The 15,696-nt window shown below is 37.0% G+C and overlaps 1 protein-coding gene across 5 annotated transcripts in view; it reads left to right on the top strand.

Annotated features, from left to right (window-relative positions):
- OSBPL6 (oxysterol binding protein like 6) overlaps positions 1–15,696 on the top strand; it is a 206,828-nt gene that overhangs the window by 107,544 nt on the left and 83,588 nt on the right. For all 5 annotated transcript variants that reach the window (XM_022570127.3, XM_089916623.1, XM_089916625.1 and 2 more), the window contains one exon: positions 10,401–10,658. In XM_022570127.3, coding sequence (XP_022425835.1) covers positions 10,557–10,658 — 102 coding nt within the window. In that variant the 5' untranslated portion in view covers positions 10,401–10,556. The remainder of the gene's footprint in view (positions 1–10,400; positions 10,659–15,696) is intronic.

The raw sequence follows: 15,696 nt of genomic DNA, 5'->3' as shown, positions 1-15,696 counted from the left end.
TGTAAAGCAATTATACTCCAATAAAGATGTTAAAAATAATAATAATATAATCAGTAATGTAAAAAAAAAGTGATTTCCCCACATATCATTTGAATTGTAGAAATACTTTAATTGCATTGCCTTTTTAATGTAATTTTAAAGGCCACAAGACTTGGACGTTACTTGATGGTTTAGAAAACCCATATCTTTCTTCCTTATGCTCTCATTTAAAAAATGTATGTATGAGAACATGGATAGTGTTTCAGATTTCCCTTGTGTTGGTCCAGTGACTTTGTGTTCCGTTAGGTGTGTGCATGTAATAGAGAATGTGTGTGTCTACCTTTCTTTCTCCTCTCACAATCCTCTTCTTTGATTCTCTGCTTTAAATAGACATAAAATAGAATATTTTAGCATGTTTTATTCATATTTATCCATAAAGTTTATATGCCTTTAAAAGCAGATTTAAAAGTTGAATCATATGCTTTATCTCAAAAGAAAAAAAATATTTTCAAAATGGAAATTGCTTTATTATGTCTCCTTCTTTAATTAATATATACCCAGTATAAAAAAAAGAATGAATATTTAGAATTTGGGGGGAAAAATCATCTCAGGTTTCACCACCTAAATTGTTGATATTTGTACCATAATTTATTTCACCAATTTTAGGGACCTAGAATTGTTTTTGTGTTTTGTTTTGGGTTTTTTTTTTTTTTTTTGTCTTCTGGCTGCACTGAGGGCTTGTGGGATCTCAGTTGCCTGACCAGGGATTGAACCCTGGGCCGTGGGAGTGAAAGCCTGGAATCCTAACCACTAGGCCACCAGGGAATTCCCCCTATTGGATTGTTTTTATTTTATCACAAAGATACATACATCTTTACACACCTGATTATTTCCTTAGGACACATTCTTAGAAGTAGAATTGCCTAATCAAATTAAACTCTTCCAGAAAGGTTAAACCAACCTAAACTGCCATCACCAATGTATTGTTCATTATGTTTCTTCCTTTGTGAATTGCCAATGCATGTTCTCTATCCATTTTTCTGATAATGTTTTAATTTATCTCATTGATTTGCAATAACTTCATATATTAAAAATATTAACACTTTGTCATAGATTTTTTCTCTAGTTTTTTTTCTTCATGGATACTGATTTTGTTGCCATGATTAGTACATTATTCCACATCCCAAGATAATTAAATATTTACCTAAAATATTTTCTACTGCTTTTTATGGTTTTCATTTTACATTTAAAATTTAAGCCATTTGGAATATATTGTGATCTGAAGTATGACGTAAGAGATTCAACGTTTTTATTTTTCGAAGTTGTTAAATAATCCTTTTGTTAAATAATTTTCTTACTGATATAAACATATTTAGGGTTTTTTAAATTAAAAATTTTATTTTTTTATTTGAAATTTATAAAATATATTTTAAAATTTAAAACCACTCTTTACTTTTTTTTTTTTTTTTGGCGGTGCGTGGGCCTCTCACTGTTGTGGCCTCTCCCGTTGCGGAGCACAGGCTCCGGATGCACAGGCTCAGCGGCCATGGCTCATGGGCCCAGCCGCTCTGCGGCATGTGGGATCTTCCCAGATCGGGGCACGAACTCGTGTCCCCTGCATCAGCAGGCGGACTCTCAACCACTGCGCCACCAGGGAAGCCCCACTCTTTTAAGAGCAGTTAGGTTCACAGCAAAATTGTGGAGAAAGCACAGAGAGTTCCCCCGTCCCCCCTCCTCCCACCACACACACATAGCCTCCCCCATTATCAACATCCCACACCAGAGTAGTATAACTGTTGGATCCACACTGACAAGTCCATAATTTACTTTAGAATTCACTCTTGGTGTTGTACATTCTATGTGTTTTGACAAACGTGTGACTTATGTTCACCATTATAGCGTCATACGGAATAGTTTCACTGCCCTAAAAATCCTCCATGCTCCACCTAGTGCACCCAGTCTAGCCAATCTTTTTTCTGTCTCCATAGTTTTGCCTTTTCCAAAATGTCGTATAGCTGGAATTATGTAGTATGTAGCCTTTACAGATTGACTTCTTTATCTTAAAAATGAAGATATATATATATACACGTACATACATATACATATATACTGTAACCAGGTACTGTAATGAAATCTTTTTTTTTTCTATTTGATTTTCATTTGATTCTCACGTGCATTTCAGTTGGACAATGTTATTGTTCATTAGTTAGCACTCTGTGAACATAGTGTCAATAGGACGATAACCAGTGTTATTATTTTGTTGCTGACATCAATAGAAATGGTAATAATCTTTCACCGTTAAGCTTGATGCTGGATTGATGTGTGTGTGTGTGTGTGTGTGTGTATATATGTATGTACAGAACAGCACAAACATGTAAAGACAGGTGTTCCAATATTTGTTAGGAGTTCATAAATATTTGGGAATGGATATTAAATGGATGGCATACTTTTTAAGTCAGGATGATTGTAGAATATTCTGACTCCTTATTAGCTTTAGTTGTTTATTATGGATTGCAACAATTATCTCGTAATTTAGTATCTTCTCTTCCTTGGCTATATACTTTTTTTTTTTTGCGGTACGTGGGCCTCTCACTGTTGTGGCCTCTCCCGTTGTGCAGCACCGGCTCCGGACGCGCAGGCTCAGCGGCCATGGCTCACCGGCCCAGCTGCTCCACGGCATGTGGGATCTTCCCAGATCAGGGCACGAACTTGTGTCCCCTGCATCGGCAGGCGGACTCTCAACCACTGCGCCACCAGGGAAGCCCGGCTATATACTTTTTATAACCTTATTTCTATATTTATGATTCCTGTTTTCTTACATATTTAAAAATGAAAATATAAGTAAATACATAAAGTAAAACAGTTAAGTTTGTAAATCCAGGAGTAATTATAGTTACTTTCCCTATATTTATCTTTACTAATTTTATAAGTTTATAAATGTTAATGCATTTGTTCTTATTCTTTCATATTTAGTAATGGAAATGATTAAGACCATGAATTTTCCTTTTATTATAGCTTTAGCTATGTTCTGCATTTCTAAATGTGTAATATTTTCATTACAATATTTTGAATGTTCTTCGATTGCCTTTATCTTTAGTTTTTCACCCTTGAGTTAATTGGAGAATCCACTCTACCACTCAGAGAGAAAGAGAGGGGAGAGAGGGAGAGGGACAGGATTGAGTGCTTTTGGCTTCTACTTTTGTCTATTTTCAAATATTCTACGATATCAGTTTTATTTTTCTTCAACCCAAGACATATTTAGGAAAGTGTATTTTTCAAAAATTTTCTAGAATTAACCCCTACTCGCTTCTTCTTTTTCATTAATATTTAATTTATTGAATTGCTTCAGAGAATGTGATCTAAATTCAGCAATTTCAGTAGGATCTATCTTATTTTGATTTGCTTTTTACTAATTTTACCTGATGAAGCCTTTTTTAAATTTGCCAGATAAAGATATTTATTTTTATTGATAAAGATTTCATTTTCCAAGTTGAAGTCTTCCTTATGTTCAGGAATATTTTTTAATATTATTTCTTTTCTTTTTGCTTATTGTTTTCAGGGTCATTAGTATCTGTAGATCCAGGCTGCATTATCCGTTAACTTTTCCCTGCCCTTCTTTCTGTTTGCAAGCTGATTTCCTCAGCTTTATCTTTCTAATCTATTTTTTGTAATTTGTTTTTTTGTTTTTTTTGGCCACACTGCAGGGCATGTGGGATCTTAGTTCCCTGATCAGGGATCGAACCCAGGCCCCCACAGTGAAAGCGCTGAGTCCTAACCACTGGACCACCAGGGAATTTCCTCTCATTTATTTATTGACTGGCTTTTTTTTCTGCAGAATCTTTCTGTCCTTCATTAATATTTTAATTACTGCATTTAAATTATGGTGTCATTATATGTTTCCTTAATTTCCTACGTTTGCCAGTTCCCATTGCATCTGAGCCTGTCTTATCTCTTATTCAGAGACTCCATTTTTCTAAAAAGATGTTGTGAAAGTGTAAAGCAGTTGTGCTCTAAAGCTGCCTCTCTTTTTTTGCTAGAATTAACATTCCAAATAAACCCTCTATCTATCTCTTGCACATAATAATTTTCTCTATCCGGGGAATAATTTTTCATAGTGTTTTATACACATACTTTTTTTTTTACACTTTGTATAAAAGCTGCTCTTTGTCAAAAGGTTATTTGTGCCAAGTATCCTTGGCTCCCTTCATGTTTACTTGGTTAGCATTCAAATCCTCTTAAAATTCACCTTGAAGGGCTGGGTGATATAGAACATAAGTTTGTCTTTAGTCATTTACTTAGTGTAAAGAGCCTTAGGAGTTGTGGGGAGGGATTAGAGTCTTGGTTGGTCACAATCAGAGAACTTGTGTCTGTATACATTTTCCTCCTTAGTTTTGCAAACGACTCCACCAGAGGCCAGCTTGGGGATTGGAGGCTGTATTTTGACGGTGCATTGGGACATGTCCATGATGCTTGTCCAAAGGCAAGATTGAGGAAAGCAGCAAAGGGCAATCAAGGTACCTGTGGACTTGCCATGCCAGGAGAGGTGTGCCTCCATGGCCTCTGAAAGCTATTAATCTGTGGCCACCCTTTTCCCTGTGCCTCTTGCCACCTGTCTTTCCAGTTTTGAGGAAACTGGTGGAGCTTCCCAGACTTTCTTCCTATAGCACTTCACTGTCTTGAGAAGGGGAGTCATATGTTGGTTTCATACATCCTGGTTTGGTCCTGAATGAAGTGATTCCTTAGACTTTATGGCATGTGGTGGCCACTGTTCCCTAGAGTAAGTACTAATGGTCTTTTTTTTTTTTTTTAATCCTTTTAGTCACTGCTGTTTAGTCATTTCCTAGAAATATCCTTATCAGATCTTACCCTGCCATCTTTCCTGGCAGTCTCCAGCTTACCTTCTTGAAATCAGTCCTAATTTTCTTTTTCTCATCTGTGGCTTAATGACTTTAAAAATAAAAAAGATTTCCTACCCTTTCTATTTAAGGAAAAAAACTTTATTATATAATGACATTGTAACGACTATAATATATAATGACAATAGGCATTTGTTGTTCTGGTGATGATCTTGATAGAAAACCAGTTTATTCCACCTAGTAGTACAAAGACATTTGCGTTGATAAGGTCAGTTGATAGGAATGTCCTGCTCCAGGTGACTGGTGTCTAGGATTATCTAATGTGACTCCTCGTAATTCTCTGTAAATAAGTGATGCAAATACTGGAAAAGGCAAACTATCACTATCCCGAACACTGACGTAAAACAGAATCTAATTTCAAAACTGTGGAGGACTAGACCCCAATTCTATGATATCTCAAATTGAGGAAAGTCTAGCCAGGTCCTGATTATGACAAACCTCAGCTGCACTTGAGGAGAAGGAGGCTGCTTGAAAAGGGCAAAAAAAGGCTTTGCTTTTCTTAGTCTGTCCTCGTACTTAGAGGTCTCAGTTGGCCCCAAACAGAAAAAGTCATATCAGCTCCTCGCTATTGCTCTAGAATCCTAAGCGTGATTCTGCAAAACTCCAGATTAAATCACCAAGTTGAGATGAAGGCTGAGGAGAAATTTTTGATTTTTTGGGGGGGCCAGGGGGAAGGGGAAGGGAGGCTTATATTGCAAGTGAAGACTCGAAAGATACCATTTTACTCTTGACTTTGTCACTTACAGACTCCAGGTTCCAGCATGATTTAGAGAGACTTAAAGGAGAACATTAATAGAACTTTAAAGGGGGAATTGTATCTTCCAAATTAATGGGAAATATAAAAGTCAATTAAAACCATGTAAAAAACAGTATTATAAGGAAAGGCAGATTATATAGGAAAAGCCATCACTCATTAAAGGAAACAAAGAAGAACCAAAAAATAGAAAGTATAAAATGGTATGACAGGGGTAAGGCCAACTATTAGTGAAACAGTAAATGGAAATGGGGAAAACTTTACTAAAATTAGATTTTTTTAAAATAACCCAACATGATCATTACTAGAGGAACACATAATACAAAAGTATAGAAATAGAAAGTTTAAATGTAAAAGCATGGACAAATTTCATTAATTACAACAGAAAGAAAGCAGGTGATATCAAATAAAGCAAAACAGTGAAATAAACAAAGCAGGTCATTTTATAATAATCAAAAGTGAATAATCATAATGAACTCTTCTGTGATAAATCTCATTGTTTCAGAAAAAACTGAATACAATCTAAATGTCCCACTAGAAGAATGGTCAAATGTATTGTGTTACATCTGTGTGGTGGCCTTATATATAGTGATTAAGAATGGTGATACTAAAGTTTTTTTGTTCACAAGGAAGGCTGTTACCAATGTATTGTTGATTGAAGAAAGCATATTGCAGAGAGTATGGACATTTTTCTTCTACTTTGGTTAAAGTATAACCAAAATGTTAACCAGGATTATTTCTAGGTGACGAAACTAGAGTCAATTTAAATATTTTCATCTGTACTTTTAATCTTTTCCTGTGGTAAATGTAGTACATCATATTATGGTGCCCAAGTAATCACTACCTCTTCTTCTGGGAGGATTATACTTTCATGCCTCACGGACTTCAATTTGCCCATGTGACTTGCTTTGGCCAATAAAACGTGAGTGTAAGTGGCATGTGCCACCTACAAGCAAAAGCTCTAAGAACTGTTGAGTCGTCCTGCCATGGCTCTTTTCCTCCTTCACATGGGGGTTTCTCCTTTGGCCTGGAAGGAAGAGGATAGAGCAGGGCAGCAGCCGACCTCCTAAGGACATGTAAATGGGTAAGAAATAAACCTTTCTTTTAAGCCCTTGAGATTCTGGAGTTGTGTGTTACCACATCACAACTTAGCCCAGGCTAAGTAGTCCCCAGTTTCAGATGTTTTTCTGAACACACACAATGTATGATGCCTGTAAACAACAAGTTGTAGCAGTCTTTCCTGCCACTTTTTGCTTTAGTTAGGTCCCTAGGTCATAAATCTGAATTTTATGTCGCTCAGTGTAAATGCAAATGTTACAGTACTTAGAAACAATTGTAGTGATCCCACTGATGTGAAGGAGGAATGAAACAGGGAAATTAGATGTTAGGCTCTCATATTGCTGTTTTCAGCCACAATACTTTTCTCATTGAGTAGAGGAATTATGTTGGTGTTGACATTAAAATGTATGGTCTAGGGCTTCCCTGGTGGCGCAGTGGTTGAGAGTCCGCCTGCTGATGCAGGGGACGCGGGTTCGTGCCGCGGTCCGGGAAGATTCCACATGCTGCGGAGCGGCTGGGCCCATGAGCCATGGCCGCTGAGCCTGCGCGTCTGGAGCCTGTACTCCGCAACGGGGAGAGGCCACAACGGTGGGAGGCCCACGTACCGCAAAAAAAGAAAAAAAAAAATCTATGGTCTAAAATAGGTTTACAATTTTGTTTCAGCGATTTCTGAAAATGTGCTTTGACAGAGATGAAATAAATCTTTTTTAAAATGTCACAGCAATTCTTACATTCTAGGAATAATGAATAAATAGTCGCAACCTACTAACAGAGTTTAGACTTACTTTTGTAATGCATTTTGAAATAGAGCAGTGATCAGACACTTGATTTATAATCAAATTGGAATGATCTTTAAAGGTCATTTCATTCAACCTTATATTAGGTACCTGAAACTCTTTTTGTTAAAAGAGATTTTTAAAAATAATAGAAACAAAAACAGTAACCTCAAAAACAATTCTTGGAATGAATTAAATTCTCTCACTCACCTTTTCCACATTCCTGACATTATTCAAGATATTCATAATTATAATTCAACCAAAATGCTGCCCTTTCTTCAAAGACAGATTACCCTGAAAATATCATTTTAAATTAAAACCAAGGTGTTAGCATTGATGTTAATGAGGAAAGTGCAGTTGGATGCTGTTAGGGAAAAGAAAAAGTGCATCAGAAGAAATGTTGGCCCTTGATGTAGCTTGGATTAAATTTACTTCCAAATGGATGAGAGTTTGATGAGTTTGGTTGTCTCCGCCTCATCCCTTGGGGCATTTGAGCACATCACAGAACTTCCGAACTTTTAGCTCAAGTATCAGCATATACTTGTAAAGCATCTTGGACCAGAAAGCAAAGTACTTCACATAAAGAATTTGAGCAGTGTTCTTGCTTTCTGTTTGCTGGCACCAGAGTTTGGCTTGAGAAACTTTACTTACGCTTATTAGGCTACCTTCATAAAACAGAAGGATTAGCTGACCACCTAGCAATTGTCAGCTTATTACTGTCTCTTGCCAGTACTAAACAAAACCTGATCTCAAGCCAAAGAAAGAGCTCCACAGCTGTTTACATTTCTGTTAGACCAAACACTAGTTTTGTTTCAAGAGAAAGTCTTCGAATTTGGGAGTAAGTAGCTTTTATTTTCCCTGTGGTGACAGGTGATGTCAAAATCTTGTGAAAGGAGCACAAGTTCTATTAACTAGAAAGTCCCAAGTTTTTCCGATTTATAGTCATTTGCCTTTTAATTATTGGGATTGTTCTTTTGAATATTCTCTATAACCTATTAACTATTAAAATCCTGATTATATTCAGGGTCTCATACTCCGTTAACATAATGTTGCAGATTTAAAAAATATAACTATAAGCCTGTATAAAATTTAATTTGCTTGCACTTGCAGAGTTTACATGATCTATACATAAGTCATTCGATACATTTGTACTGTTAACATAGTCTCTTAAACATTTGTCTCCAGCCTAAATTCCTCAGAGCTCCAGACCTACCTTTCCATGTGTTTGTCCCCACTTGAATGCCTCCTTTGTACCTTAAAGTTAACACGTCTGAAACCATACTCATGACCTGCTGTCAATTGTGGATTTCCTTTGTCCAGCCCTCGCTAGGAATACCAGAAACCTGGGAACCATCCTCAACACCGCTTTTCCTCCTCCATATCTACTCACAACTGACAGGACTAGGTGCTGAGTTTCCTGCCACCTCTCTAGTTCACTATCTCTTGTTTCCCGATCAGGCCTCCCTCATCTTCTTTACTTCCCCAGTTTGGTTCTCCTCATGGCTGCCAAAGTGATCTTTTAAACAACACAAATCTGGTTATACCTCCTCACCTCTGTATGGCCTCCTATGCTCATGATAAAAATCAAAATGCTGAACATGGACTACAAGGCCCTGCAGGAATGGACCTGTGCCTTTCTTTGACCATCATGGCACTGTCTCTGTGTGCTCTGATCATATTGACAAGCGTGAATTCATTGATCACACCCAGCTGGACAACCAGACACCTGGTTAACTCTTTCGTATCCTTCAGGTCTCAGCTCAAGCCCACTTGCACAGGGATACCTCGGACCTCCAGACCTAGTGAGTTGCGCTCGCCATGTGTCCTCCTAATACTCCATGCATCTTCATCCTTCTTGATTTTTTTCATTGACTGTTTCTCCCTCTGGACTGAAAAGTTTAGGTCTCACTTTTCTTTGTCCTAAAGATTGATTTCTCTTCATCACCAGCAACTTTCTTTTCTAATTTGTGCTAAAGTACTTACCCAAGGGTTCTATGCTTCCTTCAAGGTATTATGATTAAGATTGGGCCTGGAACTTAGCCTTCCACCTTCTTAGAAGAGGACAAGTTCACTTTAGTTGTCAGTGTTTTGGGACACAGATTGTTTGTTGTGTAAGCTTTTCATCTTACACTATCATGCTTACCTTTAAAAAAATTTTTTTTCTAGCAACCTGTGTTGTCAATTGAACAATGCTTCTCTTGGGGACAAGTTTTTAGCTCTATTAGTTACAATGCAGACTTCCCTTATATGAATCCAAATGAAAAATGAAATGGTTCTTGGCTGTGGATAAGTGAACCATCATTACCCCAGTCCCGGGACATGCCTGTCAGTCTGTAGATACTTGTGAGCCTGCTGGTTGCTGCGAGTCATATGTAGGTATGCTGTGGTCTTGAAGTACAGATAACAGTACATGTGTGTATTCCCTGATCCTTCCCAAATGCTGGATCATACGATGCATAAAGTACATCAACTCTTTTGCCTTTTGTCACTGACTGCTTTTTGTCAGATTTAACCATCACATGCATGACATGACTGAACTAAACTGATGACAAACATGGATGGAGATCTTATTATAATCCACTGCGCAGGGGAAATTGAATTTCAAGGGAAGAAACTGATATACTTTGGCATGAGGGTCCAGAACATAGCATTGTAATCAGCTTTAAAACAACAATACAAGGGAAGAATATCACTTTAACGTGTGGTTTCTTCCTGTTTTCCATGTTGACAAACTTTTGTTACATACTAATGCTTTTATCCTCTACCTTAAAATCTAGAAGAAGGGATAGTATTTTGTAATGTGTCAGAGTTCTTCCTCTCACCTTTTAGTACTGTTGCCTAGAAAAAATGATTTTTAATTTAAGGATTTTTAAATCATTCACATGAGGTTTTATTGTTTGTTCATTTTGCTTTTAGGTGTTTTGGACACCCTCAGTATTTGCCTCATCTTTTCTAGTCCAACCTGATTCATGAAATGGACTAAAGCTGAAAAATCATCTGCTGCTTTGTCTGTGAATTTGAGACACGATTGGGATGGTCTTCAGTGCATACAACTAGATTCAAACTGCAGCTATGAGTTCAGATGAGAAGGGCATATCCCCTGCTCATAGAACGTCCACCCCCACCCATAGAAGTGCCTCCTCTTCGGCATCCTCTCAAAGGGACAGTAGGCAGGTAAGATAACAGTGTAAAGTGCATTTTGTTATTTTATGCAACTATAGTACCATTAGGATACGATGGGATTGCTAATTAAGTCTGAAATTTTTGCTGTGAAGATTTTTATTCCACAGGAAAACTCTCTGTTTTCTGTAGACCTACCTGATGATGTCGTGAAGATCCTGCTCTAGCTTTTCTGTGATTTAGAATCCTTTTTCAGAGTACAAACTACAGGAAGGGTAGCTAAGTGAAGCCCTGCAGTGTTCTCCTCACATCTGTACCTGGAGGCAAGAGGCAGCTTCTGGAACATGAATGTTCTGTTCTTCCTTCCTCATTCATGGAGGTGGAAAGGGATCTGAACAGTCTTCCTCCAAGTCTCTCACTGGTCTGCCAAGCCCTAACTTCTGTTTGGAGTTTCATGGAATCTGGTAACAGTCAGATTCAGGAATCAGGTTACAAATAAAATTGTAGAATCAGGGAATTAAGAGAATTAAAATCAATAGAGAAAATAAATTATTGGTGCTTAATTATCCCATTGAGCCCATTCTGTAAATTACTTTTGTTTACACAGTTACTTTATTACTACTCCAGTGCCTATTCTACAGGCAAGGTTGTATGGGGATTAGGCATATGAATTCTCTTCATTGTCAAAACAGGTGATTGTTTTGCCCAGCACTTGTCTGAATATTATCATTTGCCATTGTAATATTGAGTAGAATTTCTTGCGTAACGGGAAATGCACAATAAGCAGAGGTTAACTTTTTATGAAAACTTTCCTTTTGGGGGACATTTAATTAGTGAACATTCTTGAAGAGTTTTCCCCCCCATTTTATTTTATTTTATTTATTTATTTTTAACATCTTTATTGGAGTATAATTGCTTTACAATGGTGTGTTAGTTTCTGCTGTACAACAGAGTGAGTCAGTTATATATATACATATATCCCCACATCCCCTCCCTCTTGCATCTCCCTCCCACCCTCCCTATCCCACCCCTCTAGGTGGTCACAAAGCACCGAGCTAATCTCACTGTGCTATGCAGCTGCTTCCCACTAGCTATCTGTTTTACATTTGGTAGTGTATATATGTCCATGCTACTCTCTCACTTCATCCCAGCTTACCTTACCCTTCCCCCTCCCCATTTCCTCAACTCCATTCTCTACATCTGCATCTTTATTCCTGTCCTGCCCCTAGGTTCGTCAGAACCTTTTTTTTTTTTTTGATTCCATATATGTGTTAGCATCCGGTATTTGTTTCTCTCTTTCTGACTTACTTCACTCTGTATGATAGACTCTGGGTCCATCCACCTCACTACAAATAACTCAATTTTGTTTCTTTTTATAGCTGAGTAATATTCCATTGTATATATGTGCCACATCTTCTTTATCCATTCATCTGTCGATGGACACTTAGGTTGCCTCCATGTCCTGGCTATTGTAAATAGTGCTACAGTGAACATTGTGGTACATGTCTCTTTTTGAATTATTGTTATCTCGGGGTATATGCCCAGTAGTGGGATTGCTGGGTCATATGGTAGTTCTATTTTTAGTTTTTTAAGGAACCTCTATACTGTTCTCCATAGTGGCTGTATCAATTTACATTCCCACCAACAGTGCAAGAGGTTACCCTTTTCTCCACACCCTCTCCAGCATTTATTGTTTGTAGATTTTTTGATGATGGCCATTCTGACCGGTGTGAGGTGCTACCTTGTACTTTTGATTTAAATTTCCCTAATGATTAGTAATTTTGAGCATCCTTTCATGTGTCTGCTGGCAATCTGTATATCTTCTTTGGAGAAATGTCTGTTTAGGTCTTCTGCCCATTTTTGGATTGGTTTGTTTGTTTTTTTGATATTGAGCTGCTTTTATATTTTACAGGTTAATCCTTTGTCAGTTGCTTCATTTGCAAATATTTTCTCCCATTCTAAGGGTTGTCTTTTTGTCTTGTTTATGGTTTCCTTTCCTGTGCTAAACTTTTAAGTTTCATTAGGTCCCATTTGTTTATTTTTGGGCTTATTTCCATTTCTCTAGGAGGTGGGTCAAAAAGGATCTTGCTGTGATTTATGTAATAGACACTGTTCTGCCTGTTTTCCTCTAAGAGTTTTGTAGTGCCTGGCCTTACATTTAGGTCTTTAATCCATTTTGAGTTTATTTGTGTGGATGGTGTTAGGGAGTGTTCTAATTTCATTCTTTTCAATGTAGCTGTCCAGTTTTCACAGCACCACTTATTGAAGAGGCTGTCTTTTCTCCATTGTATATTCTTGCCTCCTTTATCAAACATAGAGTGACCATATGTGCATGGGTTTATCTCTGGGCTTTCTCTCCTGTTCCATTGATCTATATTTCTGTTTTTGTGCCCATACCATACTGTCTTGATTACAGTAGCTTTGTAGTATAGTTGGAAGTCAGGAAGCCTGATTCCTCCAGCTCTGTTTTTCTTTCTCAAGATGCTTTGGCTTTTTGGGGTCTTCTGTGTTTCCATACAAATTGTGAAATTTTTTGTTGTAATTCTGTGAAAAATGCCATTGGTAGTTACACAGGGATTGCATTGTATCTGTAGATTGCTTTGGATAGTATAGTCATTTTCACAATGTTGATTCTTCCAATCCAAGAACATGGTATATCTCTCCATCAGTTTGTATCATCTTTAATTTCTTTCATCAGTGTCTTATAGTTTTCTGCATACAGGTCTTTTGTCTCCTTAGGCAGGTTTATTCCTAGGTATTTTATTCTTTTTGTTGCAGTGGTAAATGGGAGTGTTTCCTTAAGTTCTCTTTCAGATTTTTTACCATTAGTATATAGGAATGTAAGAGATTTCTGTGCATTAAAGTTGTATCCTGCTACTTTACCACATTCATTGATTAGCTCTAGTAGTTTTCTGCTGGTATCTTTAGGATTCTCTGTGTATAGTATCATGTCATCTGCAAACAATGACAGTTTTACTTCTTTTCTGATTTGTATTCCTTTTATTTCTTTTTCTTCTCTGATTGCTGTGGCTAAAAATTCCAAAACTATGTTGAATGATAGCGGTGAGAGTGGGCAACCTTGTCTTGTTCCTGATCTTAGAGGAAATGGTTTCAGATTTTCACCATTGAAAATGATGTTGGCTGTGCGTTTGTCATATGGGGCCTTTATTATGTTGACTTAGGTTCCCTCTATGCCTACTTTCTGGAGAGTTTTTGTCATAAATGGGTGTTGAATTTTGTCAAAAGCTTTTTCTGCGTCTGTTGAGATTATCCTATGGTTTTTATCCTTCAGTTTGTTAATATGGTGTATCACATTGATTGATTTGCATATCCTTGCATTCCTGGGATAAACCCCACTTGATCATGGTGTATGGTCCTTTTAATGTGCTGTTGGATTCTGTTTGCTGGTATTTTGTTGAGGATTTTTGCGTCTGTGTTCATCAGTGATAGTGACCTTTAGTTTTCTTTTTTTGTGACATCTTTGTCTGGTTTTGGTATCAGCGTGATGGTGGCCTTGTAGAATGAGTTTGGGAGTGTTCCTCCCTCTGCTAGATTTTAGAAGAGTTTGAGAAGGATAGGTGTCAGCTCTTCTCTAAATGTTTGATAGAATTCGCCGCTGAAGGAATCTGGTCCTGGGCTTTTGTTTGTTGGAAGATTTTTAATCACAGTTTCAATTTCAGTGCTTGTGATTGGTCTGTTTATATTTTCTATTTCTTCCTGGTTCAGTGTCGAAAGGTTGTGATTTTCTAAGAATTTGTCCATTTCTTCGAGGTTGTCCATTTTATTGGCATATAGGTGCTTGTAGTAATCTCTCATGATACTTTGTTTTTCTGCAGTGTCAGTTGTAACTTCTTTTTCATTCCTAATTTTATTGATTTGAGTCCTCTCCCTTGTTTTCTTGATGAGTCTGGCTAATGGTTTATCAATTTTGTTTATCTTCTCAAAGAACCAGCTTTTACTTTTATTGATCTTTGCTATTGTTTCCTTTCTTTTTCATTTATTTCTGATCTGATCTTTATGATTTCTTTCCTTCTGCTAACTCTGGGGTTTTTTTCTTCTTCTTTCTCTAATTGCTTTAGGTGTAAGGTTAGATTATTTATTTGAGATGTTTCTTGTTTCTTGAGGTAGGATTTTATTGCTATAAGCTTCCCTCTTAGAACTGCTTTTGCTGCAGCCCATAGGTTTTGGGCCATTGTGTTTTCATTGTCATTTGTGTGTAGGTATTTTTTGATTTCCTCTTGGATTTCTTCAGTGATCTCTTGGTTATTTAGTAGCATATTGTTTAGCTTTCATGTCTTTGTATTTTTTACAGTTTTTTTCCTGTAATTGGTATCTAGTTTCATAGCGTGTGATCAGAAAAGATGCTTGATACGATTTCAATTTTCTTAAATTTACCAAGGCTTGATTTATGACCCAAGATATGATCTATCCTGGAGAATGTTCCATAAACACTTGAGAAGAAAGTTTTTTCTGTTGTTTTTGGATGGAATGTCCTATAAATATCAATTAAGTCCATCTTGTTTAATGTGTCATTTAAAGCTTGTGTTTCCTTCTTTTCATTTTGGATGATCTGTCCATTGGTGAAAGTGGGGTGTTAAAGTCCCCTACTATTATTGTGTTACTGTCGATTTCCCCTTTTATGGCTGTAGCGTTTGCCTTATGTATTGAGGTGCTCCCATGTTGGGTGCATAAGTATTTATAATTGTTATATCTTCTTCTTGGATTGGTCCTTTGATCATTATGTAGTGTCCTTCTTTGTCTCTTCTAATAGTCTTTATTTTTAAAGTCTATTTTGTCTGATATGAGAATTGCTACTCCAGTTTTCTTTTGATTTCCATTTACATGGAATATCTTTTTCCATACCCTCACTTTCAGTCTGTATATGTCCCTAGGTCTGAATTGGGTCTCTTGTAGACAGGTTATGTCCAGGTATTGTTTTTGTATCCATTCAGCCAGCCTGTGTCTTTTGGTGGGAGCATTTAATCCATTTACATTTAAGGTAATTATCAATATGTATGTTCCTGTTACCATTTTCTTAATTGTTTTGGGGTTTTTTTTGTAGGTCTTTTCCTTCTCTTGAGTTTCCTGCCTA

This window comes from Delphinapterus leucas, chromosome 8 (assembly GCF_059928025.1).
Source record: "Delphinapterus leucas isolate spDelLeu-1000000601 "Yukka" chromosome 8, BTC_Dleu_Yukka2, whole genome shotgun sequence".
NCBI classification, from domain to species: domain Eukaryota; kingdom Metazoa; phylum Chordata; class Mammalia; order Artiodactyla; family Monodontidae; genus Delphinapterus; species Delphinapterus leucas.
Note: the sequence above shows the minus strand (reverse complement) of the source record. Positions and strands in the feature narration are given on the sequence as shown.